The sequence below is a fragment of the Bradysia coprophila genome, unplaced genomic scaffold (assembly GCF_014529535.1).
Source record: "Bradysia coprophila strain Holo2 unplaced genomic scaffold, BU_Bcop_v1 contig_350, whole genome shotgun sequence".
NCBI lineage: Eukaryota > Metazoa > Arthropoda > Insecta > Diptera > Sciaridae > Bradysia > Bradysia coprophila.
In genome coordinates this window covers 6,990,550-7,014,998 of record NW_023503608.1, presented here as the reverse complement: position 1 = coordinate 7,014,998, position 24,449 = coordinate 6,990,550, and the positions used below count along the sequence as shown (strand labels likewise).

The 24,449-nt window shown below is 37.1% G+C and overlaps 3 protein-coding genes across 4 annotated transcripts; 1 reads left to right on the top strand and 2 right to left on the bottom strand.

Moving 5' to 3' along the window:
- Positions 1-686: 686 nt before the first annotated feature.
- LOC119080624 (trafficking protein particle complex subunit 11) lies at positions 687-6,396 on the top strand. Its single transcript, XM_037189031.1, has 17 exons — positions 687-963; positions 1,100-1,343; positions 1,504-1,660; positions 1,738-1,921; positions 1,998-2,228; positions 2,352-2,646; positions 2,702-2,835; positions 2,905-3,112; positions 3,187-3,377; positions 3,460-3,682; positions 3,748-3,905; positions 3,973-4,124; positions 4,186-4,679; positions 4,766-5,378; positions 5,448-5,614; positions 5,908-6,102; positions 6,161-6,396. Exons 1-17 carry the CDS (start codon positions 821-823, stop codon positions 6,182-6,184), a joined length of 3,813 nt encoding a protein of 1,270 aa, XP_037044926.1. The 5' UTR covers positions 687-820; the 3' UTR covers positions 6,185-6,396.
- Positions 6,397-17,200: 10,804 nt separating this feature from the next.
- LOC119080626 lies at positions 17,201-19,465 on the bottom strand. Its single transcript, XM_037189034.1, has 2 exons — positions 19,085-19,465; positions 17,201-18,363 (listed from the first exon to the last, which is right to left on the bottom strand). Exon 2 carries the CDS (start codon positions 18,325-18,327, stop codon positions 17,365-17,367), a length of 963 nt encoding a protein of 320 aa, XP_037044929.1. The 5' UTR covers positions 18,328-18,363; positions 19,085-19,465; the 3' UTR covers positions 17,201-17,364.
- Positions 19,466-21,611: 2,146 nt separating this feature from the next.
- Positions 21,612-24,298, bottom strand: LOC119080625 (gamma-gliadin B-like). Of its 2 annotated transcripts, none has more exons than XM_037189033.1 (5): positions 24,157-24,298; positions 23,061-23,239; positions 22,912-22,994; positions 22,172-22,762; positions 21,612-22,112 (listed from the first exon to the last, which is right to left on the bottom strand). In XM_037189033.1, the coding sequence occupies exons 2-5, from the start codon at positions 23,237-23,239 to the stop codon at positions 21,958-21,960; spliced, it is 1,008 nt and encodes a 335-aa protein (XP_037044928.1). In that variant the 5' UTR covers positions 24,157-24,298; the 3' UTR covers positions 21,612-21,957. The 2 variants fall into 2 exon arrangements, with proteins under 2 accessions (XP_037044928.1, XP_037044927.1); XM_037189032.1 differs by having other exon boundaries at positions 22,843-22,994; positions 24,157-24,297.
- Between the last annotated feature and the right edge of the window lie 151 nt (positions 24,299-24,449).

The following is a 24,449-nucleotide window of genomic DNA, read 5'->3' as shown; positions in this document are numbered from 1 at the left end:
CTGTGACAACTCATCTGAAAATAAAATTTCATCGATCGAGACGAACATTGAAATTCAATTCAATAAACTCCCCAACTGTCATGCAACTCACGATAAAGAAAAAGTTCAGTTAGAGAAAGTTTCTGTCCGTGATACAGTGCTAGTTTCCGTTGATCAGCAAGCCAAACCGTATGTTTCACAATCAACGACTCATCCCCCGTGTCGTTGAACAATTTTTTGAGGTCATTGATGAAGTCACGATGAATGTCTATAACTTTCGGCGATAAGAGCAATTGAATGTCGATGTCTGACGTTGGCGATTGGTCTCCCCGTCCAAACGATCCGATTACAAGTGCACCTTGAATACGTTTTGTATCGTTGCGGAAAAATGCTGTCAAGATTTTGATAATTTTCTCCTGTTCCATTTTTCGTTTTCGTAAATAATAAAACGTTCGCGTTCCGCTATGAAACTTATTTATGAGAGCAACTCACTACAACCTATATAACGACAAAGAACACACTTTCCTCTGTTATTTACCAATCAACAGTAGAATTGGACTGTTGAATGGATTTCTTAAAGTTATGGGAAGAACCGGCTGCATGTCAAAATTATTGAATTTTTCAATTAGAATGAAGTCGGCTGAATGATAATGGTATGACAAAAATGTAAAAGAACGCAACCACTTTTTACGAAATGTCATCGTATGATGTCAAAGCTGTCAAAGTGTCATCAATTTTTCTGCACAAAATATTTTGTATGAGAAATTCAGTCGGATATTTTCATATTTCTGTTGTGATTTTACCGTTTAGTGTTTGATAGCCGTACTGACACGACACGGAAATGTCTGCCGACACCAGCAGTCTTCCATCGGAATTGATTACAACACCGCTACCACTGATCGGTTTATCAGGCCTGGATGTTGATAAAAATCCAATACATAAGTCGGTTCTGGAATCGTTCATCAACAATCGCAAGCCAGACAGGTTGGTGTTGATATCACCCGAGAAATGACACTTGAAACCCATCCAAGTGAAACTAACAGAAGAGAAAACCATTTTCTCAGTCATCGGACCGTCTCGTTTATTACGCTATTCACACTTGACACTTTCTGCATTCCAGAGCTCAGATTCAATTCAAATTGCTGCCGCCTAACTATGAATTTCCTGTGTCTAAACCGAAGAGACAGACCTACGAATGGTATAATCCGAAAGGGATCTTGAAGCGAAACTGGATGCTCAAACATTTACATGTTTTGCCAGCCGTTGTAGTGCTATTCCAAGATATCGAGTGGAACGATCCACAATGGTCGGAAAAACTTCTACATTGTGCCTCCATTGTCCAGTCGCTGAAGAATTCGTTACAAGTGAGATTCTGCATGTTGTCTAAATATTGCCTCCGTTCAAAGTTCAGGTCGGGCTCTATATCCGCCTGAAACCACGCGAGATAGCTGTACCCAACCACTCTTCTTAATTTTCATAATTTTGTTAGATCACGTCGAAAAATTCATCCCCCAACTTTTACAGGGTCGAAACACCAGAATAGCAGTCGTACTACTTCAAAAGGATTCGCCAATTCCTTCCACCGATGTTATTGCTGTTGAACGATCGGCTAATTTGACCAGTAAATGTGACATCACTTCGAAAATGTTGTTTGTCCTGTCAATCAACGAACATCTAATGGGTATGGTGATGATGGACATTGGTTGAGAAGTGGCTTCACTAAAAAAACATTTCTTTCGTTTTTCTGCTTACCATTAGGTTGCATTTTACGATTAGAGTCGGCGTTCGTTGATTTCGGTCAGTCCTATTACAAGCAAATGACCCAACAGGTGCGTGTACATCGCGATCAATTGACCACGTCGCATCAGTTCCTGAAAATTCGTCATCAATTCAAATTGGGCTTCATAGCGGAAATGAGATTTGACTACAGTGCCGCATTGAAGTTTGTGAATCCACCGAAGATTGCTGTCCCAAGCAAAAATTGTCCTTTAATGTTGTAATGTTTCTCTTCCGAGCAGGCACTATTCGCAGGCGTACGTCAATTTGGAAGAAATACGAGTGGTCGACACGAATTGTCTTGAAATGAAAACCGTTGCAGGCTTTCTCAATTACAAAATGTGCAAACTGATGTTTCGTTTGAATGCACCGCGAGACGCAATCACACAGTTCAAGAGTCATATCGAACGGTTCAGGACACGGACCGGATTCAAAGAGCTGATTTTCGAGCATTTTGGATGGCTGAGCGCACAGTAAGTCTGAGTCTTGTTGCTCCACCAGAGTTTCCACATCACAAAAATTCCAAATCAACGAAAATTCGAGCCAAGAATAGCCAAGAATCCCACTAAATTTCCTTCATTTTCCATTCCCTTCAGGTACAGCGCATTTGCTGACCTATTTTGTGATGCCATCAAAATTGGACTACCAGCATTACAGACTCAACATCCCGGTCTCTACTTCCACAAATCGGCCGAATATTTAGGCAAACGTAAAGAAGCGTTCCAGCAATGCTGTGCCCAATCGCACGGCCAAGTACTGGACGGCAATCAATTGTCCAACATCTTCTGGAGCGACTTCTTTGGCGTGCGTGGAACAAAACTCAGCGAGCCAATGAACGAACAGCAGATGATCATTATGGTTCAGGAGACGGAGAAAAGTTTTAATCATTCGGTAAGTGTTTGGATTCAGTTTATTTGCGAGTTTATTGACCGTTGACATTTAATAGGCCGCGATTATTACGCAGTTGAGTAAGGCTATGGCTCAATTTAAGCATTACAAGTGTCCAAGGTTTCGGAAGAAACTTGCCATTGACATGGCTGAGGAATATTTGAAGTGTGGCGATTTTTCAAAGTCTCTGACGTACGTTAATTTGCTGCATACGAACTCTCACAGCCAACATTACAATTTTCTATTTCACTCCTTTATTAGGCTGTACAGCTTAATGCTCTCCGACTATCGTGACGACATGTGGTATCCGGTGTTCACAGAGGTGTTGCTGAAAACATTACAGTCCGCGTTCCTCGCAGCGTCCGTTGCCGATTTTTTTGCTTGTAGCATCGAGGCCTTGTCGCCGAAAATCAATCTGAACAAATCAGATCGAATCGTTGTGCTGGAGAATTTGTGGAAAGTTTTTCAGGTTTGTTTACGTTCACGCCCGTTTGCACACTCACCAAGACAAAGTTTTTATCTCTTGTTGACTATAAAATACAGAACGTTCCGCCAATATCGCCATCGCAAACGGCACCACAACTGAAATCTCAGTGGGAATCAGCTCTGTCAAATTTTAAGCCACCGATCGTCATTGACATGGACCGAATGTCTGATTTGCTTGAGTGCATCGTCACATTCGACAGTCCGCAATGTAAACTTGATGAAACAATTCAGTTGCAACTGTTTCTAAGGTAAGGTTGTGAACACAGCTGCTGTGGCATCGAGAAGAATGCTCGAGAGAAGGACCTCACAACAATCGTTCATATTTCACAGATCGAAATCGGAAGTTCCTTTGAAGTTGCGCAGCTTTTCGCTCTGGCTCACCGATTCAAATCTGAACTATAAGCTGACAACTCATTCGTTCGTTGAAGTGAAATCGAATGCGGAAAGTAATCCGAAGGCGATCGATGCTGACTTTATGGTGGAACCGAACAAGTGTTACAAATTCCAGTTCACGGCCAATGAATACAAATTTGTGGAGAACACGGAGCTGAGTGTAAGTTTGGCCTTTGTGGTGAGAAGAACAGAGTCGCTGAAAGTCGTTTCGATGATGGTTTACAGATTCTTCGTTTGGAAATAGTCATGGGCGCCGATAAGCATTATGCCGTGTTGACCCAGAGTGCGGCACTACGCAAAGTTAAAAACTTCAAAAGTTATAATCCTCATGATGACAGCCTGGAAAGTGTGCACATCAATAGCAGTTGCTACATCGTTCCGACGTACGTTTTTTTGTTGCTATACAGAGGATGTAGCTTTCACTTTCGTTATTCTTTCAAATAATTTCAGATTTCATCTTACTACGCAAAATAGTTTGTGCAATCAACCAATGCTCGTGAACGAGTATTTTAAGTCAACAGCTGTGATAACAAATTCCTTTGACTTAGCCCTGCAAAAAGTTGGTGTTAGCATCACCGTTCCGCCTAATCTCCGAAACAAAGGTAAGAAATGAATGTTCTGGCATCGTGAGTTTGTATCAATTCTTCGTCCCTCCATTTCCAGTTTTCATCACCGTCGATCTATCCAAGACGCGACAAAAGCTGCACTCGCAAATCCAAATCGATGTTGGCGATCTACAGATGAACACATCCGTTCCAATCCAGTATTATGTTGTCAGTCTGATTGGCGGCAACATTGAGCTACACCAGAAGCTGTGGTATCAAATCGACAACATTCAATCGGTGAACGCGTCAACCAATATGAAAAGCGACGTTATCGTCGACTCGCCCGTGCACAAGGAGGCTAGCAAACCGAGTCTACAGCACAACAAATCACATAATGTGAACATCGAGTACATCGACGATGGGGTTAGGAAGGTGAAGGAAGACACAATTATCATTCCATGCGTTGAGGAATTCGCGGTGCGCGGGCGATTTTTTACGCTCAACAAGCAAGCGATGATTCAGGGTTTCCGGAATGAAGACTTTTTGTTTCGCGTTGATTTGGAGGTGAAGGCTTGGTGTGACATCGACATCCTGGACATGTTTTTGATTTGTGTAAGTTTATTCGAAGCATCTGTTTCGATCGATGTAGCTGGTCCCAGTGTTTCTGTATTTGAGTTTCTATCATTTTTCCGGCACAGGATCACAACCTTATCGAAAAACCGTACAGTAAGCAACGGCGAAAATTCACCGTTCCATACAAAACCGGCCAAACGATCAAGGACATCAAAATTCTTCATGCAAACAAAACTACAGCGCAGTGGGTGTCCGCTAATCATTTGCAGAATGCCGACAAGGAAAATTTACTCTTCCAACGAATCCGGAATATTGACCGACCGGCACACGAAAATGCAACATTTCCTGCACATGCTGTCGAAAAGGACGATCGGTTCAAATCGAATTTGTTGTCGAAAATTCCCATCAATTCAACCATCGTTCCCAATCTAATGAACACCAGTCAAAATCGAACGTTTGCTGATATGGTCAAGGGAAAAAGTTCGGATTTATTGACCAGTAGTTTCAACGAGACCATCGCTGCCAAAGACGATGCGAAGACGGCATTGATTAGCAAAACCATTTACAACAAGGCCATCGATTCGTTCCAGTTGACCGACTACTGTCGGGGCTTTCTGAGGGATGGCAGTTTTAGCGAAATGAACCATACGTTACCAGTGTTTGGCGTTTATTGTGTTCGATGGCGACGAAGCGGATGCATCGAGGAAAATGAAACGAAGCTTATCGTTCAAGGCATTGGTACGATCAATTGATACAGAATTTTGATTTGAACCAAATATTTAATGTTTCTTTGAACTTTCCCAACAGAAATCGTCGAATCGCCGTTGAACATTCACTGTTGCCTGGATGATAAAATGTATGTTAAAGTTCCAATGACGCTGAAGATAACACTGGTCAATCCAACTGTGAAGGCGATGCGATTGCGAACGAGCATGAAAAATTCGGAGAATTTTATGATTTCTGGAAATACTCAGGTACGTTTTCAGTGTCACCTTTCCTGTAATTTTGTTTTCGACATCCCTTAGTTTCACGGTGTACGATATTTCGCATTTTAGTTTTCGTTTACCTTTCACTGTAGAAAAAAAAAACTTAGACAAATGAGGTGGGACGGGCAAACTCTCTGTGCTTCGAATTTCATCAGTTGCAAACAACGCAATTAATGTGTTTGTTAGTCCCCTCACTTCAACAGCCGAGTGAACGAGGATTTCCCCCTGCTTCTTAAAATGGTATCATTATTGACTACAACAAAATTCTTCTGTTTTTCCAGCTTAACATTTCTATCTACTCCCGATCATCGTTCGACCTATCATTTAATCTGTATCCACTGAAAGCCGGCTGGCAGGAATTGCCCGAATTTGAGATTCGATATAATAACACTCCAGACGACGAACCAAATGTCGATTCCAATGCTGAATTGCAAAGTTTAGTGGATCGTTGGATGCCGAAGAAGGTGTTCATTTTGGTGAGTAGTTCTGACTTTTCGCATGATAGGTTTCGCTCATTTTCCCTTGAACTTACAGCCGATGTTGAGACATTCTAAGTGAATGGTGCATTTGCGGTTGGGTACACCACAATTTATGAAAAGGATATTTCATCCGTAATATAGATCCGCAATGTGTCGGGTGACTGTCGGGCGTGTTTTTGTTTGTTTATTTTTTTTTTGTTAGAAGAATATTTTATGTCTAGCATACAATCACCATCGGATTACAGAATTATGTCAATCGAATAAGTTACAGAAAATAAATCAATTTTAACATCTAAACTTTCGTTGATCCCTACAACTTCCCTTGCACATCATAACTTACGAACGCGCGGAACAAGCCAAATCAACTTAAACGTGTGAAATGACTCGAATCTTGAAAATGGTTGACCGAGCCACCTGATCATTGCTGATCACAATTTTACAAATTAATTTTCTTTGAATTTTTGAGTGATGATTATGTTACCTGCGATATTAGCTCAATTATACATCTTTTTAACCTTTTACATTATCAGTTTTACTATTGGATCTGTTGGTTGATTTTTGATTGAAGAGATTGATTTCAAATCTCTTTTAGATCATCTTCAAGATACGGTACTTTCAGCCGTAACCTCACTTAAGTTTCGTTGAATGTTTCGTTCCATTTCTTGATGGCATTTCTTGACGTGGATGGCCTTGAAGATGATCTATGTCATAAACGACCCGTATTAACCTAGCATTAACTTAAAGCTCCTCGTTTATTTTCTCGTTGTTTTCGATAACAGATGACATGTAAAAGATAAGTCAGAACTATTTTTAATTCACGAAAAGCAAGATTTTATGCACAAAAAAAATGTTCTACCGAATGCCTTCAAAATAAGCCGGCTACAAGTTAGCCTAAACTTCGAAAGGCACAGCCGCCCGTAAATAATATTTTACATGATAAAAAGTTGAAAAATAGAGTTTTCGTGTGAATTTTGTTCATCCGAGGCGAAGCCGAGGTCAATAAACACACGAAAACGAGACTTTTCATAGTATGCTATTTTATATGTCTCTGTGTGGTACGACCAACATTATGCATCGGCTCGGAGAGAGAGTTTGGGTTTATCTTTGCATCGACACAAAAAAATGATATGCATCTATATCCAAATGATCCAAATGTTTATTTTGACGAGTTGGATCATGATCCGCACCTTCGGCTGAGGATCACAATCACCAACTCGTCAAAATAAACATTTGGACATAGGTGCATTATATTTCTTAATTAGGGAGGGAAATGCCTTATACCAGATGTTTATTTTGACAATTCGTGTTATGTACCATGCATTCGGCTCGGTACATAACTTCCAAATCGTCAAAATAACCATTTTGGACAGAGGTAAATAATCTACTATTACCTTACGAGCGAGGTAAAGAGTTTTCCCTCTACTTTTACCTCCGTAGTAAGGTAAAATTCATTATCACATGCAGTACAAATTAGATCAATTCTTCATTTCTTAAATATCCCTTAAGGCCAGTTCATACTCGCATACATTTTTGCGATAGATGCGACCATGAAATGGCATTAAGGCCAGTTCATACTCGCATACATTTTTGCGATAGATGCGACCATGAACTAGCCTTAACAAGTAACTTTTAATATTTTGTAATTACTTTTTAGAACCTATTTTCATGTCGTTAACTCCATTGTTTTCTTCGAATAGAAAAAATTGGCTAATATGTAATACAATTCACAGTTGAAATGTCTTACAATAATATGAAAGAATAGAAACCATTAAAGGTGATGATATACAAGCTATACTCTGTATGAAAAGGACTTATTTTGTGTTTACCATATATGTGGCATATATACTGTTTGTGACAGTGAAAATTTAGGAATGTACAGCATAAATAACGGTCATTACAACATAATATTAACATGTTTTATGCATTATCTGTTTTTCAAATGCGCTTATTCACAGTTATAAATTTGTACAATCGGTGATCACGTGATCAGGCTTATAACTTAACCGTGTAAATTAAAAAAATTCATTATTTTTTAAATTGGAATTGTTCCAATATTTGCTGCTAAATCAGTGAATTCTAACTCGCAAAAATTTGTATTTAAGTCAATTAAAAAAAGTTTAAATTTCAATAAGAGAAAAGAGAAATCAATTCACGCCATAAGTCAGCTGAAAATTCAAACCTTGAAATGGAGATCACAAATCAAACGCAGCGTCGAATTTGAGTTATGCACGATGCTCTAATATCAGAGTGCGTCGAAATTTATTTTTTAATTCATTTGTTCATCCACTGATTCACCCAAAAGTTCAACTTCAGAATAAACTAAATTAAGACACACATGTAGCTACATGAATGCTTGAAGAGCGCTCATCCCTTGACAAAATTCTAGCCTACATTTGTACGCAAAAATATTCGTTTTTTGATGATTTCTCTGAACGAATTTTTTTTTTGAAAAATAAAACCAATAAAGCATGCAAAAATGTGTTACTTTTAAAGAAAAAAATGGTTTGTAAGTCATAACTTTAATTTACACATTTTGCAAAGGTTTCTCCAAGTGGGATAACTTATCACCCACAAACCACAAACCAATCAAAAGACGAATATTTTTGCGCACAAATGTAGGCTAGAATTTTGCCAAGGGGTGAACGCTCTTAAGAGTTGTGATCAAATTAAGCAAAAAAAAAACTAGTTTATTCGCACTTATTTTTCCTCGCTTTTATATAAGATATACTGATACAATAAATGATAACTTTAACATTTTCATTTCGATATACTAAAAAAATGTGACCATCTACAACATGAATATCTTCACGGCTATTAAAACGGAACAATTTTATAACACGGCATCACCTATAAAATGAGGCAACGAATACATTTCATGCTACAGCTATTACGTTCGTTCAGTGGTTAAATAGTATTCAGTAGAGTAACTTCTGAAACTTCTACTCCAATAACAAAATGAACTTAATGACAGTTCAGACAATAATGGTAAACCTTCTGTCGACAATAGTTTGGTGTCATTGTCATCCTGATAACATAAATCTAATCAATAGACTGAATGAGTATTATCGTTTCGATCATCACATTTTTTTAATGGACGCTTCAGTCGATCTCAATAGTTGGTTTCCCATACAGTATTCGAGAACAAAATCGAACCACCTTACTACTCAGACAGTTTATACATTTGACGACTTATCGGCTAGCGATTTTTACATTACGGAACCAGCAACATTGAAGGCGATAACGAGTAAAAATACATTTCTGGTTGTTGTCGTAGTCGAAGGTGTAAAATATGAAAATAGCTCGCAATTGTTGGCTCGGCTGAAGGCCTTTCGCCAGCTTGAAATCAATGTGAAAGTTGGAGTGTTTTTTGCCTGTAGCATTACCTCCCTGGATACCATAGAGAAATTATTCCGTTGGAGTTGGGGTGCTGGCATTGTGAATATCTTTAGCGCATTTTATATGAATGTTGAGGATGATGAGACTTCATTCCACATTTTTAAGTACGATCGATTCGGAACATTTAACTTAATTAATGTGACCAGAAGCAAGTCCCCAATAGATTATTTTCCCGACAGGGTGCCCAATTATCACAAGCATCCACTTCGACTTGTGACATTGGATGGAACCAATGTTATTGATAAGAAATTTTGGGATACCGTTTCTTGTGCCTTCAATGCTTCATCGTCGACTAACAGGTCAGATGGAGATATCTTAAACTTTGAACAGTATGTCGAAGGAAAAGAACAACATCGTGAATTGTACCCCCATCGACAAAATATAATAGTAATGATGGTTCCTCATGCAAAGCCATATTCTGATTTCCTGGCATATTTAAAAAATGGAACGTGGACGCAGATCTTCGTTTGCACGTTGATCGTGATTGCGATGTCATCGGTTCTACTATTTGCCTCTAGTCATTTGCGGAAAAGGCATGTATCCGTATTCCAATGTGTTGCAGACGTCATAAATCTCCTGATAAACGATAACACCGCAATCAAATATGGAAAACTTCATCGATCAGACGTATTCGTCACTGTACCTTTAACATTCGCAGGATTCATTGTGATGAATGGCATTTTATCAACTTTTCAAAGTTACATTACGTCGCCAATTTACCAGCCCCAAATCAACACCCTCAAAGATCTGTACGCATCATCAGTTCCGATTTTGGCTAGTGCAATCGAATACAAAGTTAAAATTATTGAATTGCTAGAAGACCAAACAAGGTATGGTGGGTGGAGTGGCAAAGTCGAAGTGTGTGATCGAAAACAAATAAAGGAAGAAGTGCGGAAATTGAACGATTCCATAGCATTTTTTTATCACCAATATGAGGCACATATAATTTTGGAAATACACAAACGATTGACTGTGAAAGTGTATCGTATGCTAGATGATCACTTTTTGACTACATTTCTAGTGTCATATCGTGTTGCTCGGGAGTTTCCGTTCACCGAGCATATAAATGATATAATCCATCGGTTGAATGGTGCAGGATTTATCGATAAGTGGAGCAAAGAACGAAATGAACGAATAATGATGGCGACAACAATTTTGTATTCTCAGAAACACAAATTAGACGAAACGTACACTGGCAAATTTGCTGTTCCGACTGTTGTTTGGTGCGGCTGGATTGTAGGTGTAATTGTTTTTATTTGCGAAATAATTTGGGACAGAGCAGTACATTAAGCCCTTATATCGAACATTTTGGTCTTGGCGAATAGAATAGTAGATTACATTGGATTCTAAGGAGGTAGTTCTTTACATGAGGGATCAATTTTGTGATACGAGCCAGAAGAGTAATACTGGAGTTGCTGGGTTAGCTGTCAAACTTCAATTAAAGGGTTGCCGCCGTTTATTGCAGAGATATCTTTAAAGTGGCGAAAAGTAGGACCTTCCGTTGCCTTTATTGGGAAAAACCTGCGGTCTCGAGTGACAATCTACACATCTAGTGCCTAAAAAAGCATTTATCACTCGGTTGTATAAATAACTATTTCATACCTAGGACCCGAAAAGTGCGCTTTTTCTCCGTCCAATATGAAAAATACTATTCGTACCACGGACTAATAGTATATTTGATTATGTGCGGCGAAAAGTATGCATATCATGAGGGATCAATTTTGTGATACGAGCCGAACTCACGAGTGTGTGTTTAAGCGCCAAGGTTTGAAAACTGTTATTTTGACAAGAGTAGAGCCAAAGGCGAGGTATGCAACTACCCGTGAAAGGTAATCAAAGGCCGAATAGAATGTAGTTGAAAAAATTTTAAATTTGGGTCCTCGGACTGAGGGTGATACGAGGCCCTATGTGTATTTATACTCAATAAATTAAAATTTTAGGGCTATTTGAAATTTTTGTTTCATTTGAAGGGAACGTCGTACGGGGCTTCGTAATTGCGCTATGTGCAATTTCTAAGATGTACACATTACATAATAATTTTACTTTAACTAGATTAACTGCCGCAATAGGCTTACGGTCAAAGTAGGTTGACAGACGCACTAGGGTCACGTACGCAATAGATATACGGGTTTGTACGGGGCTCAGTCGCAGCAAACGCTCCGACTGTTCTGATGGCTCGTTTTCTGGATGTGTTCTATGAAGGAGAATTTAGTTTAGGAATAGTTCCATGGGAACGATAGTTCTTTTTCACAGTTTTAACAATATTTAGAGACAATAATAGAGGGACTCTATTTATCAGGATCAGCACAGTCTATTTCTGTTGCGTCAAGTTGTGTCTGCCTTTTCGTTTGAGCTTAAAATTAATGTTGTATTGTTATGTTTTTTGTGACAAGTGGAAATCTAATAAAAATAAGCTGACAAAGCTTGCGGAGAAGTGGTTAAGAGAAGACTCTGGCGTATTGATTTCTTATTAAAAACAAATTTGTAGTAGTGAAAAAAATACAACTTTTATTTCTCTTTGAGCTGTACAAATAACATCTTCATCGACTGAGTCAGTAGCTTGACTTTCGGGAGGTTATGCGCCTCTTGAGCTATTGTCATCTTCTTCTTCTGCATCATCATCATCTTTATCACTTTCTGAATCGTTATCCCACTCTTCAACTTCTTCGTCACTATCCTTTTGGATATATTCTGAATGTTTTCTAGAAATAAGATTTTTTAAGTTGTAAGTATTGGCAAGAGTGCTCGGGCAACGCAGATATACTACAGTTATTCTTTATCTTTACTCGTCACCGCTTGGAGTAAAACTGTAGTAGTATTATTCTGTTGTGTTTTATTTATTATAATGATTTTTATGAAACCAAAGAATAGGTCGAAGCTTTTCATATGTATAATTTTTGAGGTCTCTAAGAGTCTCATCGTGTAACATCCCGTTTCCTGTTGTTAAGTCTGCTTCGTACTGTTTTGCTTCATTTACGTTCAAAGTGCTATTCCCTGGATATACAATCCAAGGTGGTATGTATAAACGTCTATTATTGCGAGCTGCTCGAGGTCTAGGATCGATCCAAACGCTTTTAGGAGTACCGTACAAATATTGTACTTCAGCTTCCAACAGTGGAACCATTTTTTTTTACCTATCGAAACTGTACGTTTGCTGGATGCGCTTTCGAAATACCTACAAAATGAGCTATCACAACAATAGTTTGAAAAAAAATCATCCAAAGGAGATGACTTTTTCACTTATAAAATTATTGAAAACTCCGTGAAACTTAGTGGTATACCAAAACGATGGTAAAACATTTTTTTAACTTTTTTCTAATTTTTATATGTTATAGTAGACTCTCTACTCTGCAAAAACTCTGCAAAAGCATCTATAGATTTTATTTGGGTCGGACCCACACTCCAGCTACCTCATTTAGCTCGAAAATTTGTAAAACAAAGCAGCGATGCAAGCTTATATTGACTTCTAAAAAAAACTTTTACTGATTATTATTGCTAGTGCGATGGTGAATCGCGGTAGGTCGTAATCCGAAATCACTAAAAAAATAAAATTGAAATCGACACACCCTAATGACAGAGGTAAAAAGATGAAAAATAGAGCTTTTGTGTGAATTTTGTTCATCCAAGGCGTAGCCGAGGTCAATAAACACACAAAAACGAGACTTCATTTTTATCCCGAGTTATTCAATGAATTTTACATGCTGAGAGCGTTGAAAGTAGTGCCTGAAACATGAAAAGTACGGTTTTCAACGCATGCAGCATGTAATATATATTATGCACCTGTTGCCAAGATTGGTATTTTGACGTGTAGGACATTATTGCCCTAGCCGAAGGCGTGGGTCATAATGCCTACACGTCAAAATAACAGTCTGGCAATAGGTGCATATCATATGTTATCTGTCGAGAACAGATATATCGAGATAAACAAAAACTCCCTAGAGGGATAAGCTCGAGATTATCGTTCTAGACAGATAAAATTCATTATAGTAACAGTGAAGATTCGGTCAATTCTTCATTTTTTAAAATTCCCTAAATTAATATAATTCACAGTAGAAATGTTTTACTAATACAAATACACATGTGATGATATATACAAGCTATACTTTGTATGAAAAGGAGTTATTGTGTGTTTACCAGGCATGTACCACATAATATGTGGCATATATATTTGTGACGGTGAAAATTTTGGAATGAACATATAAACACAATTTCAACAAATAATTGACATGTTTTATGCATTATCTGTTTTTCAAATGCGTTTATTTGCAATGATAAATTTGTACAATCAGTGATCAGGTTTATTACTTTACCTTGTAAATAAAAAATTTCATTGATTTTTTTAATTTTGAGGAATTGTTCCAGTAATTGCTGCTAAATCATGTTAATCATCTAAGTGGTTTCCCACTCGCAAAAATTTATATTCAAAGTCAATTAAAAATGAAAACGTTTAAATTTAAAGAAAAGAAAAGAAAATCAACTCACGCCATAAGTCCGCTGAAAATTCAAAATTTGGAGCTCATTCAGGCACTAAAAATTCGTTACCGAAGAACTCGTTCAGGAACTAAAAATTCGTTACTCAAAGTGAAGATTTTGACACATTTTATATGAAAGAAGTGTCAAACTCACCAGTGAAACTTAACGAAGAGTTCCTGAACGAGCTCTTGAAGTGGCAACCGAGGAATTGCTCACTTTGATTTACCAAAAATTAAAATAGTGATTTACCATGATTTATCAAGCTAAATATTTTTCATTTCGTTGTACTTAGAAGGATGTGACCATCTACAACATGAATTAAACGGCAATTAAAACTTCTCTTGGAGGGATTCTTTCTTATATACTTAAAGTGAACCCGATTGCTATGCTCTCAACACTACACAATCAATGAAAGTATAAGACATAGCGATCTCATGAGAGGTAAGTTTCTTCATATGAAATCGCTATGTCCTCCGCTCCATACAATTTTTGACATTCGACCATACCTTGTGTTGACGTTCATTGTACACAATAACATTCACTCATGTTAGAGATGTAGTTAGATCAGTGGATTGATCGTTGCTTTCGACGCAGAGGATCGGGCTCGATTCTCGCTGGGGTCGCTGATTTTTTTAAAAAGTAAGCGAAACGCGTAGTAAAATGAAACTCCCTAAAAGGTATAATAAAAATTTAGCTCGCTAGCCACCACTTCGTCTACTATTAAGGTACCATTTAGAGTTTATGTACAAAGACATTTAATGTATGAAATATCTCCGCGTATGTGATAAAATATTTTTGGTTCCTAGGGACCAATACCTATCAAGGCACATATAAAAAAGTCCACTGGAAAATGTGTCCGATTTCGGTAGGTCGTTTTTCAAAAGAATCCCTCTTGGGCTTTTCCAACAATCACGGAACTTTTTTATAACACGTCATCACCTATAAAATGAGTCAACAAATACATTTCATTCTATAGTATTACGTTCGTTCAGTGGTTAAATAGTATTCAGTAGAGCAACTTCTGAAACTTTTACTCCAATAACAAAATGAACTTAAGGACAGTTCAGACAATAATGGTAAACCTTCTGTCGACAATAGTTTGGTGTCATTGTCATCCTGATAACATAAATCTAATCAATAGACTGAATGAGTATTATCGTTTCGATCATCACATTTTTTTAATGGATGCTTCAGTCGATCTCAATAGTTGGTTTCCAATACAGTATACCAGAACAAAATCGAACCACCTTACTACTCAGACAGTTTATACATTTGACGACGTATCGGCTAGTGATTTTTACATTACGGAACCAGCAACATTGAAGCCGATAACGAGTAAAAATACATTTCTGGTTGTTGTCGTAGTCGAAGGTGTAAAATTTGAAAATAGCTCGCAATTGTTGGCTCGGCTGAAGGCCTTTCGCCAGCTTGAAATCAATGTGAAAGTTGGAGTGTTTTTTGCCTGTAGCATTACCTCTCTGGATACCATAGAGAAATTATTCCGTTGGAGTTGGGGTGTTGGCGTTGTGAATATCTTTAGCGCATTTTATATGAATGTTGAGGATGATGAGACTTCATTCCACATTTTTAAGTACGATCGATTCGGAACATTTAACTTAATTAATGTGACCAGAAGCAAGTCCCCAATAGATTATTTTCCCGACAGGGTGCCCAATTATCACAAGCATCCACTTCGACTTGTGACATTTAAGGATAGAATCGAGATTACATTAGGTTCTCTCACCCATGATGGAAACAATGTTATTGATAAGAAATTTTGGGATACCGTTTCTTGTGCCTTCAATGCTTCATCGTCGACTAACAGGTCAGATGGAGATATCTTAAATTTTGAACAGTATGTTGAAGGAAATGAACAACATCGTGAATTGTACCCCCATCGACAAAATATAATGGTAATGATGGTTCCTCATGCAAAACCATATTCTGATTTCCTGGCATATTTAAAAAATGGAACGTTGACGCAGATCTTCGTTTGCACGTTGATCGTGATTGCGATGTCATCGGTTCTACTATTTGCCTCTAGTCATTTGCGGAAAAGGCATGTATCCGTATTCCAATGTGTTGCAGACGTCATAAATCTCTTGATAAACGATAACACCGCAATCAAATATGGAAAACTTCATCGTTCAGACGTCTTCGTCACTGTACCTTTAACGTTCGCAGGATTCATTGTGATGAATGGCATTTTATCAACTTTTCAAAGTTACATTACGTCGCCAATTTACCAGCCCCAAATCAACACCCTCAAAGATCTGTACGCATCATCAGTTCCGATTTTGACTAGTGCAATCAAATACAAAGTCAAAGTTATTGAATTGCTAGAAGACCAAACGATGTATGGTGGGTGGAGTGGCAAAGTCGAAGTGTGTGATCGAAAACAAATAAAGGAAGAAGTGCGGAAATTGAACGATTCCATAGCATTTTTTGCTCAGCAATATGAGGCACAAATAATATTGGAAAGACACAAACGATTGACTGTGAAAGTGTATCGTATGCTAGATGATCACTTTTTGACTCCATTTCTAGTGTCATATCGTGTTGCTCGGGAGTTTCCGTTCACCGAGCAAATAAATGATATAATCCATCGGTTGAATGGTGCAGGATTTATCGATAAGTGGAGCAAAGAACGAAATGAACGAGTTATGATATCGGCAACAATTTTGTATTCCCAGACACACAAATTAGACGAAACGTACACTGGCAAATTTGCTGTTCCGACGGTTGTTTGGTGTGGCTGGATTGTAGGTGTAATTATTTTTATTTGCGAAATAGTTTGGGACAAAGTCAAGTTACATGAAACCTCTCGAGACAGAACAGTACATTAAGCCCTTATATCGAACATTTTGGTCTTGGCGAGTAGAAGGTTTGTTTCCCTCGTCGATAGCAATGGGAATAGCATCACTAATCATGATAACAGTGCACAGATGATTACGTAAGTGGTAAGTTATTGCACATGCGGTCGGAAAATGGGTCATTCCAGTTATGCTGAAAACGAGATTTGCCCATATTCTATTCGCAAACATGATAAATACTGTATTGTCTTGCCTGGAAGGTTGTTCCTTTGACGTGTTGACTCACTTAAACTGCACATCAAACTGCACGGGGTGCAAAGATTAAAATTGTTGTATAAGTTTTCGGTTAGAGCTTTCGTTGGGCAGCTATTAAGTTTGAATTTAAGTTTTACTTTATAAGAAGTGACGTCACATCAGTTTTACTCTTGATTTATTCATTGTCATGTACAAGCTTCAGTTTAATCAATAATAAATAAATAAAAACAAAACAAAAACGATAGCTAGTCATCACTATTGTTAGATTTAAACAAGCGCACAAAGAAATAGTAATTTATGTTTCGCACAAAGAAATAGTAATTCATGTTTCTTCTAAGGCTGTCTCAGTTACATTCGATGTATCGTCTGAGTCTGCAACGTAAACACTATCTTCATCTGTCGGTATTTGTGATGGAAGCACTGGTCTCGACAAATCTTCATATTTGTAAACTGAGAAATATTTTTGAATTCTTTGAACAAAAAACTCAAGAAATGGCGGAAACTTTGACTCTGTTCCAGCGCCATAGATTCGAGTCGGTGGTCCATTCAAAATGACCACATGCGGCTGCTGAGGAAATATGCTTCTAATGTTCTTGTTGTTGTTTCTTGTTCTTTCATTCACATCCACTGAATAGTCATATATTGTACCTTGAATATCCAATGGTAGCCACAAATCTGGCGAATATGACTGTGAATAATTCACAGCAGCATTACTTGCCGATAATTTACTTATTAGATGTTCGGCAAAGGACATTGGCTTTGTCACATTTCTTTTGTATCGATTGAATTTCATCGGAGGATTTCTTTTAAACATCTCCGCATTACCATCATCAATAAATTGTGTGCTAAGAACATTACCCGGTTGACCGTGAGGCCGCATCACATTATTACCATCATCTTCATCAAAAAATGCATTTTTATTTTTAGCATCAAGCTGCTGATCACTGTACATGGTTGGTTCTTGTTTTTGCTGCAATTGCTCTATTCGATGCATTTTATGTATGGCATCAACTGGTTTTTCTGCATTTATCATCGTGTTGTGCATCAAATCGTCATGGCTTGATAATACACTTCTCGAGTTCAAGGTTTCTAGGTTTTTTGCATTGTTGGTATGTTGCCGGTGGAATCGAATGTATCGCTGTGGATATTGTGTTGGGATGATTAAATTAGAGTTATGTTTAGGTGGTTGAAATAGATCTGCACTTAAAACGAAAACCGGTGCAACGAGTAAACAACCAGTGAGTACAGTCTGCCATCCACATATCCATTTACTCAATCGATTCATTATTTTTTGCCAGTCCGTTCGTTTTATTATCCGTACCTGAAAGAAGACGGTGATTGATGTAGAATTATTACATTTTTATTAGATAAATTAGCATAAGATTAGTCGCGACGTTATACATTCTTTCACAGACGGAAAGCGGAAAAAATAATTTAGTATTGTACAAGCACGGAATTTTGAAAACCGACACATTTTCTGTTCATGTGTTTTACTTGAGTTTCTGATTTCTCCATATAAAAATACATGCAAAATTCACAAGAAAACCAATAAATCACAAAACAGAAAATGTGTCGGTTTTCAAAATTCCGAGAGTGTAATCGAATCTACATACCACTTCCATCCGAATATTATTTACGAGATCTATTACTTCGTTAGCTTTAACATACATTTATCTATATAAAACCACGTCACGATTGTTTGTCCTAGTCGATAACAGATGATTCAACCACCCATGATAGTTTTTCAAAGTTTTCTTTTAATTGTCGCTACCGAAAAATCCGCTCGTATTGAAAATTTAGGACTGATGATGGAAAAATCATCTTTTCCAGAAATGGTACAAAAACTACTATTTCTAGCAGAAAATCATAACGAGCCAAAAATGTATCTGACTGGTTGGTTCAGTGGATCTAAATAGCATTCAAAGTCGAACAAAGTTGAAAGCTTACCAGTACTCAATTTTATAACCTTTTTGACTCATTTATCTCACTAATTCACGAAAATTTTGCACCGTTCCGTTCGTTTATCTTAGAGCTTGACTTACTTTTCTATGTATTCAAATGCAGATGTCGCACTTTGTTTATCAGTTATGTCTATGATTCACCAAAATGAATTTGATTTACAAGAATTTTGTTGACAATGACTTGATACAAAATTGATTTGTGTGAATGTAAATATCGACAAAAATTTCAAAGTAAACAGCAATTTTCGGTCAAAAGCAAATATTAACAGTCCAAATATCGACCACGAATATAAATGCATATACTTCAAGCACGAATGAATTTCCAACAATAAACCAATAGAACAATTTTAAATTAAGTAAAAATTGATTGGAAAACTCTTCAAGCAATCACTTGTCGGTTAATAAAATTTTGAAAAGAAATGTATAGAGTGAAGTTGATCTTTCCTCTAACATTGTCTATTTTAAAGTGATGATCGCCTCTATTTGCACATATTGATGACAGAATTAAATAGAAAAGATGTGCTTGTGTATAACGGTAATCATTTATTTTTAATTTATTCAAACTAATTATTACGCTGCTGATGTTATTTAATTTTATATCCAATGTAACTTGATTTGTCTTCATGGCGACGGGATTCGTGTAAAGCAAAAGTAATGGAAATAAAATAAAAATTCAGCTTCAGACGAACTTTGTAGTTGTGCTTCAATTTATTTCTAGATTTTAAAGTACGAGATAAATGAAATATTCCATAATTAGTGAGTGCAGAGCGGATACTTTTACTATTTGTCGAAAATAATTACTGCTGAGACTTTGTTGTAATTCTCGGTAATAACAACATGTTAAAATCGAATTTAATTTAATCAAACAAATCACAAAAGAAATTCATTCACTAATTACCTTGACTTAAGGTTATTCTTCGAAAAATTTCAAATCGAAAATGCACTCGAAATTTCCCAAATTTTTTGAAATCCCTGACATTTCTTGAACAATTTTGCATTTTTTTTTTTTTTACGCGACTAGACTAGATTTGACTTGTTTAAGAATTTTTAGGTTGTTGTCTTAGTTAGTCTAAGAATATGCTTAAAGTAAGAGGGCTTACAATGATTTCTAAACTCACAGTCGAGTTCGAAACACCCAGAAATTTCGTTATTATTTTTTCGGGTTATAGTCTACCGCTAGCCCTAGGGTTCATACTAAGTTTTGTAAGACAATTTTTCGCCGTTACTGAAGTTAATGAAATTAATGTTGAAAAGTAGTCTCACCTGTTTATTGTTTTTTAATATAATCTATTGTATTCTGGTCATACGTACATAGGGTAGTTGTGGAAGTCGTCGTTTAACTAAATTACGTAACAAAGCAGCTATGACAAGTGTTACTAATATCCTTTCGCAACAAGTGACGAAAAGTAGGACTTTCCATTGCCTTTATTGCGAAAATAGTATGTTGTGTTGTACGAGCGGAGCGAGTAAGGAAAATTGGGTCGTGTGCTGAAAAAATCTCATTACAATACGTGTAACACATCATGCTTTGTGCCAACCGAGAATTGAAATAGACAAGAGCACAAAGAATCATAATTTTCATTGTAAACAATCACTCTTCAAATTTGATCGAATTTGAAGTCCTAGCAGCCCGGGTCGAGTCGAAGTAATCCATCGCCCAACGTATTTTTTATCTGTTAATTTGAAATCTTCTATTTTTGAAACATGCATTTTACTATATAAAGGACCATTGGTATTGTCATGATTTTCGTCGTCGTTATCGATAACAGATAAATAGCTGCATGTGACAGATTAAGAAAATAGATCTCTCTCGAGAATCTCTCAAAAACAGTAATATGTATTCTGGTATGTGTTCTGTTTTGTTGTTGTTTGAGTGGTTTTGTTGTGTGAATTTTTTCTCTTATTTTGGTGCTACGTTTTTGGGAATGTTTCAGAGTAGCTTTGAAGCCAGATTTTCCATCAGCAGATGGCAATTACTTATGTAAACTTTCTAACTTTCTATAGTTCAATTGAAAGATTTACTGCTGTCTTGTGTAAGAGGCTAGCGGAAACGACTGAAAATAGTCAGCCCACTCTAGCTTTTGGACCGCCGCTAGTTCTCGAGGTCGAAACAGCCTTCTTTTTCTCAATTCATTCACTTAACGTGAGTCCAGGGCAAGGGAAGAGTGTTTAAACTCTGTCTGTTCCTAATTTATTTTATTTTGTTTTAAAATGAAGCTATCTTGATATGCATTTCAGCTGTGTAATGAAGATGAGGAACGCCAGCTCGCTGTGGTTATACAGTTATACTGCGGGTATACTCTTCACTGAGTATATAGAAGTAAAGGACGGATTAGGCTTAGTCCAACCACTGATAAATCACTTGCGCAAACGCTCGTATACGTACACGTCCCTTATTTACAGCCTTATAGCAGTAATGTACTATTACTATCAAAAGACGAAGCTGATTCATATGTTTGCTATCTGTGAAATGCTCTATACGACACTGCCAAGTGACACCAAATCAATTTATTGAGGATCGTTTCCGTGTAGGTTAATAAAACATATTTCTCCAATTATTTTCTTTTCATTTTGATTTTATTGTATTTTTTTGTTGTTTTTCTTTACATTGTTATAGTGGTAATGAAGATGATAACATTTTTATGAGTGGAATGATTTTTTTTGTTGATGAGATGATGTTTTAAAAAAAAGCGAAACTAAGAAACTAAATGGATAGTGATGACCGTTTGTAGCTACGTAAAACGGAAACATCATCCGGCCCTGTGTTTAGCAGAATTTGTTACTCTTTCAATTAAAAACTAAAAATGAATTTTACCCAACACCATTTTACCTGAAATTACTAAAAAAAAAACAAAAGTAATAAGAAACCAGAATCTAGTTTCTTGCAATGAAATGAAACGGGACAGCAAGGAGATCACAAGAGCAGTCTTACAAACAACATAAGCTAATCAGTCTTAAAGCGGAGCAAATGGTTCCGTTTGTTTCAATTTCATTTCCTCGTTTTCGAAATTTCCCGACAATGAAATGGCAGTTGGTGATGCTTGAGCCGTTCCACTTTCACCGGTGACGGCAGTAGCTACCGGTGACGAAGATGACAGTCCTCCTTTACCTGTACAAGAAATCATGAGCCTTAGAACTGTGTTAACGTTCTCAATTATAAAGATATACCTGATATAGCAATTCCAGACGGATTTGCTAGCGCAGTACTCGTCATATCTTCCAAAGGTTCCCCAGCTCGTAATTGATTGGATTCGTTCTCATTAATCTTTACGGTATTTGGAGCAGCTTCTTCCAAAAATCTAGCTATTTGTTCGGAAGCCATCTCTGGAACGGGTTCATTGTCAACGACCGGTACCTGTGGCTGGTTAATTTCTAGACGTTGTAATGGCTCGACAATATTACTGCGGAGTTGTATTTGTGGGATAGGTTGCACTACAGCTGGCTGCTGAACAGACTCCACATCCTGGGCACGAATTTGTTCAACTTGCTCATTTTCGGCTGGAATTGAATCAATCGCGGAACGTGCTTTAAGTGGTTGGATCGTAAGGATAGGATTGGCTATGGTAGCTGCAGGAAGTGGTGCGTAAAATTGTGGCAGACTGTTTATTAAGTAAAAACGTTGCTTGTTCATGTTCAACGACATTGTTGAGGCAGGCAATAACGATTGCATGTTCCCCATGTTTTTCTCTGCCATGGCCATTTCCATTTTACCTTCCGTGTTCCCTGGCGCTGGTTCAGCAGGCTGTTCTCCAGATGGATCTATTTCAATAAAGAACAAAAAGAAAGTAAAATTAAATGGGGATATAAGCGAGAATGATTCCATTCATCACTTAACTCACTTTGCGTTAAGCCCGATTGAAAGTCATTCCACCAATTGTTTATTTGCTGGAAGAAATCCGGAGTATTACCTTCTTCTTGTCTCAATGCCACTAGGGGAAATTGTGGTGCATTTGGATACAAGAAAATATATTGATTTTTCGGTGAATCGATTCTGAAGAATGTAAAAACGTAATGATTTCAAAACCAGAAGTCAAATTCAATTAAAGTAGTCTCTTACTTAGCAGCTGGTACTGCTGGTTGTTGAATTTTCAGCAATGGTTGATATTGAAAGTGACTTTGAGGTTGTGGTCCAATGAAGAAATATGGCTGAGCGAATGGTGCTGCAAACGGCAGAAATGTGGCTGGTGCACAGTTCGTCGCTGCGGCCAGTAATACCAATTTTAATATTCGGAACATCTGTGAACATATTGGGGGTAAATACATTATCAGCTTGTCAGCTGTAAATTTTATCAATCTAAGAATATGTTTTCACAAATTCACAAGCAATCACTAGGTACCCTAGTATCTAGGAAACTACAATAATCGAAAGGTTGCTGCTTGTCTATTCAACAAGATTTTCATTTCATTCATTCACTCGCACAAATCTCCACTCCGTGATTGTTTCAACATTCAGATGAAGTTAGAAAATTTAAATTTGTCCTTTTTTTAAGGTAAAAAAACTTGTAATATCGACAATGATGACATATCAAGCAATGAGTTACCTTATATTGCAAAATGTATGTTAAATCTAATGAAGTAAAAGAATGCGTTTTAACTCGTTGAACTTTATTAAATCGAAAGAAGTAATAGATTTGCTAACTTTACTGGTGATGTGCTTGCTGTCTAGTTCATAGTAAGATTTAACCAGTTCTTGTACTAAAAATATCTGCACACGAAAAGGTGATAATAAATCACTTTCACAGCTCTTGTTCTTGACAAAAGAAATTGATTAGACACGTCCATGTGTATAGAGACAACTTAGAAGTCTCATCATTATCATTAATTTATCATAATAAGTATCATTATTACGGTCTTGAATTTTAAACATTGTCATCATGTTGTTGAATGAGAGAAATTAATCCGCTTAGTTTTATCGAGCAAAGTTTTTTTTTTTTGATATTTGATACCGTAGATGAAGCAAAAAGTTTGCGATCACACTCTCGTCATAAGCAATTTACTTCCGGCGATTTTTATTTCCAGAAAATTTCAACCTCCAATAATGATTATTAAAATTGCAGCAAAAAACAACTCAAGTCATATTCACTTATATTTAAAATTTAATTAAAAGTCACACAGCACACACTTCAGAAATGCACTCAACTCCCTCGTATTACCTTCTTGCTCAGTGAATGTAAGTGCTATCACCGCCTAGGCGTATTTAATACTAAACACCATTGAGGATGCAGCATAGCCCTTTTATAAACTATATGCCCAACGAGTCCATCCTTCGTTTATTGCGTTTTTCTACCATCATGAATTGTAGTGCAATCTGCTTTTAAACGATGCAATTTATTTCTGTTTTTTTATTCGTACTTTAGTTATGCATCTTGCAACTAGTTGAACTCGTGTAATAAAACCATTTCGTTGTCTTGTTTATTATTTTCTTAATTTTCTTTGGTCTTGGCTT

Bases quoted from the DNA above. Each gene is read 5' to 3' on its own strand.
- LOC119080624 (XM_037189031.1), top strand. From the start codon at position 821: ATGTCTGCCGACACCAGCAGTCTTCCATCGGAATTGATTACAACACCG. The intron at 2,836-2,904 runs GTACGTTAATTT...CTCCTTTATTAG, and splicing joins GATTTTTCAAAGTCTCTGAC to GCTGTACAGCTTAATGCTCT. The intron at 3,906-3,972 runs GTACGTTTTTTT...AAATAATTTCAG, and splicing joins AGTTGCTACATCGTTCCGAC to ATTTCATCTTACTACGCAAA.
- LOC119080626 (XM_037189034.1), bottom strand. From the start codon at position 18,327: ATGAATCGATTGAGTAAATGGATATGTGGATGGCAGACTGTACTCACT.
- LOC119080625 (XM_037189032.1), bottom strand. From the start codon at position 23,239: ATGTTCCGAATATTAAAATTGGTATTACTGGCCGCAGCGACGAACTGT. The intron at 22,995-23,060 runs GTAAGAGACTAC...TACATTCTTCAG, and splicing joins CCAGCAGTACCAGCTGCTAA to AATCGATTCACCGAAAAATC. The intron at 22,763-22,842 runs GTGAGTTAAGTG...TTATTGAAATAG, and splicing joins TCAATCGGGCTTAACGCAAA to ATCCATCTGGAGAACAGCCT.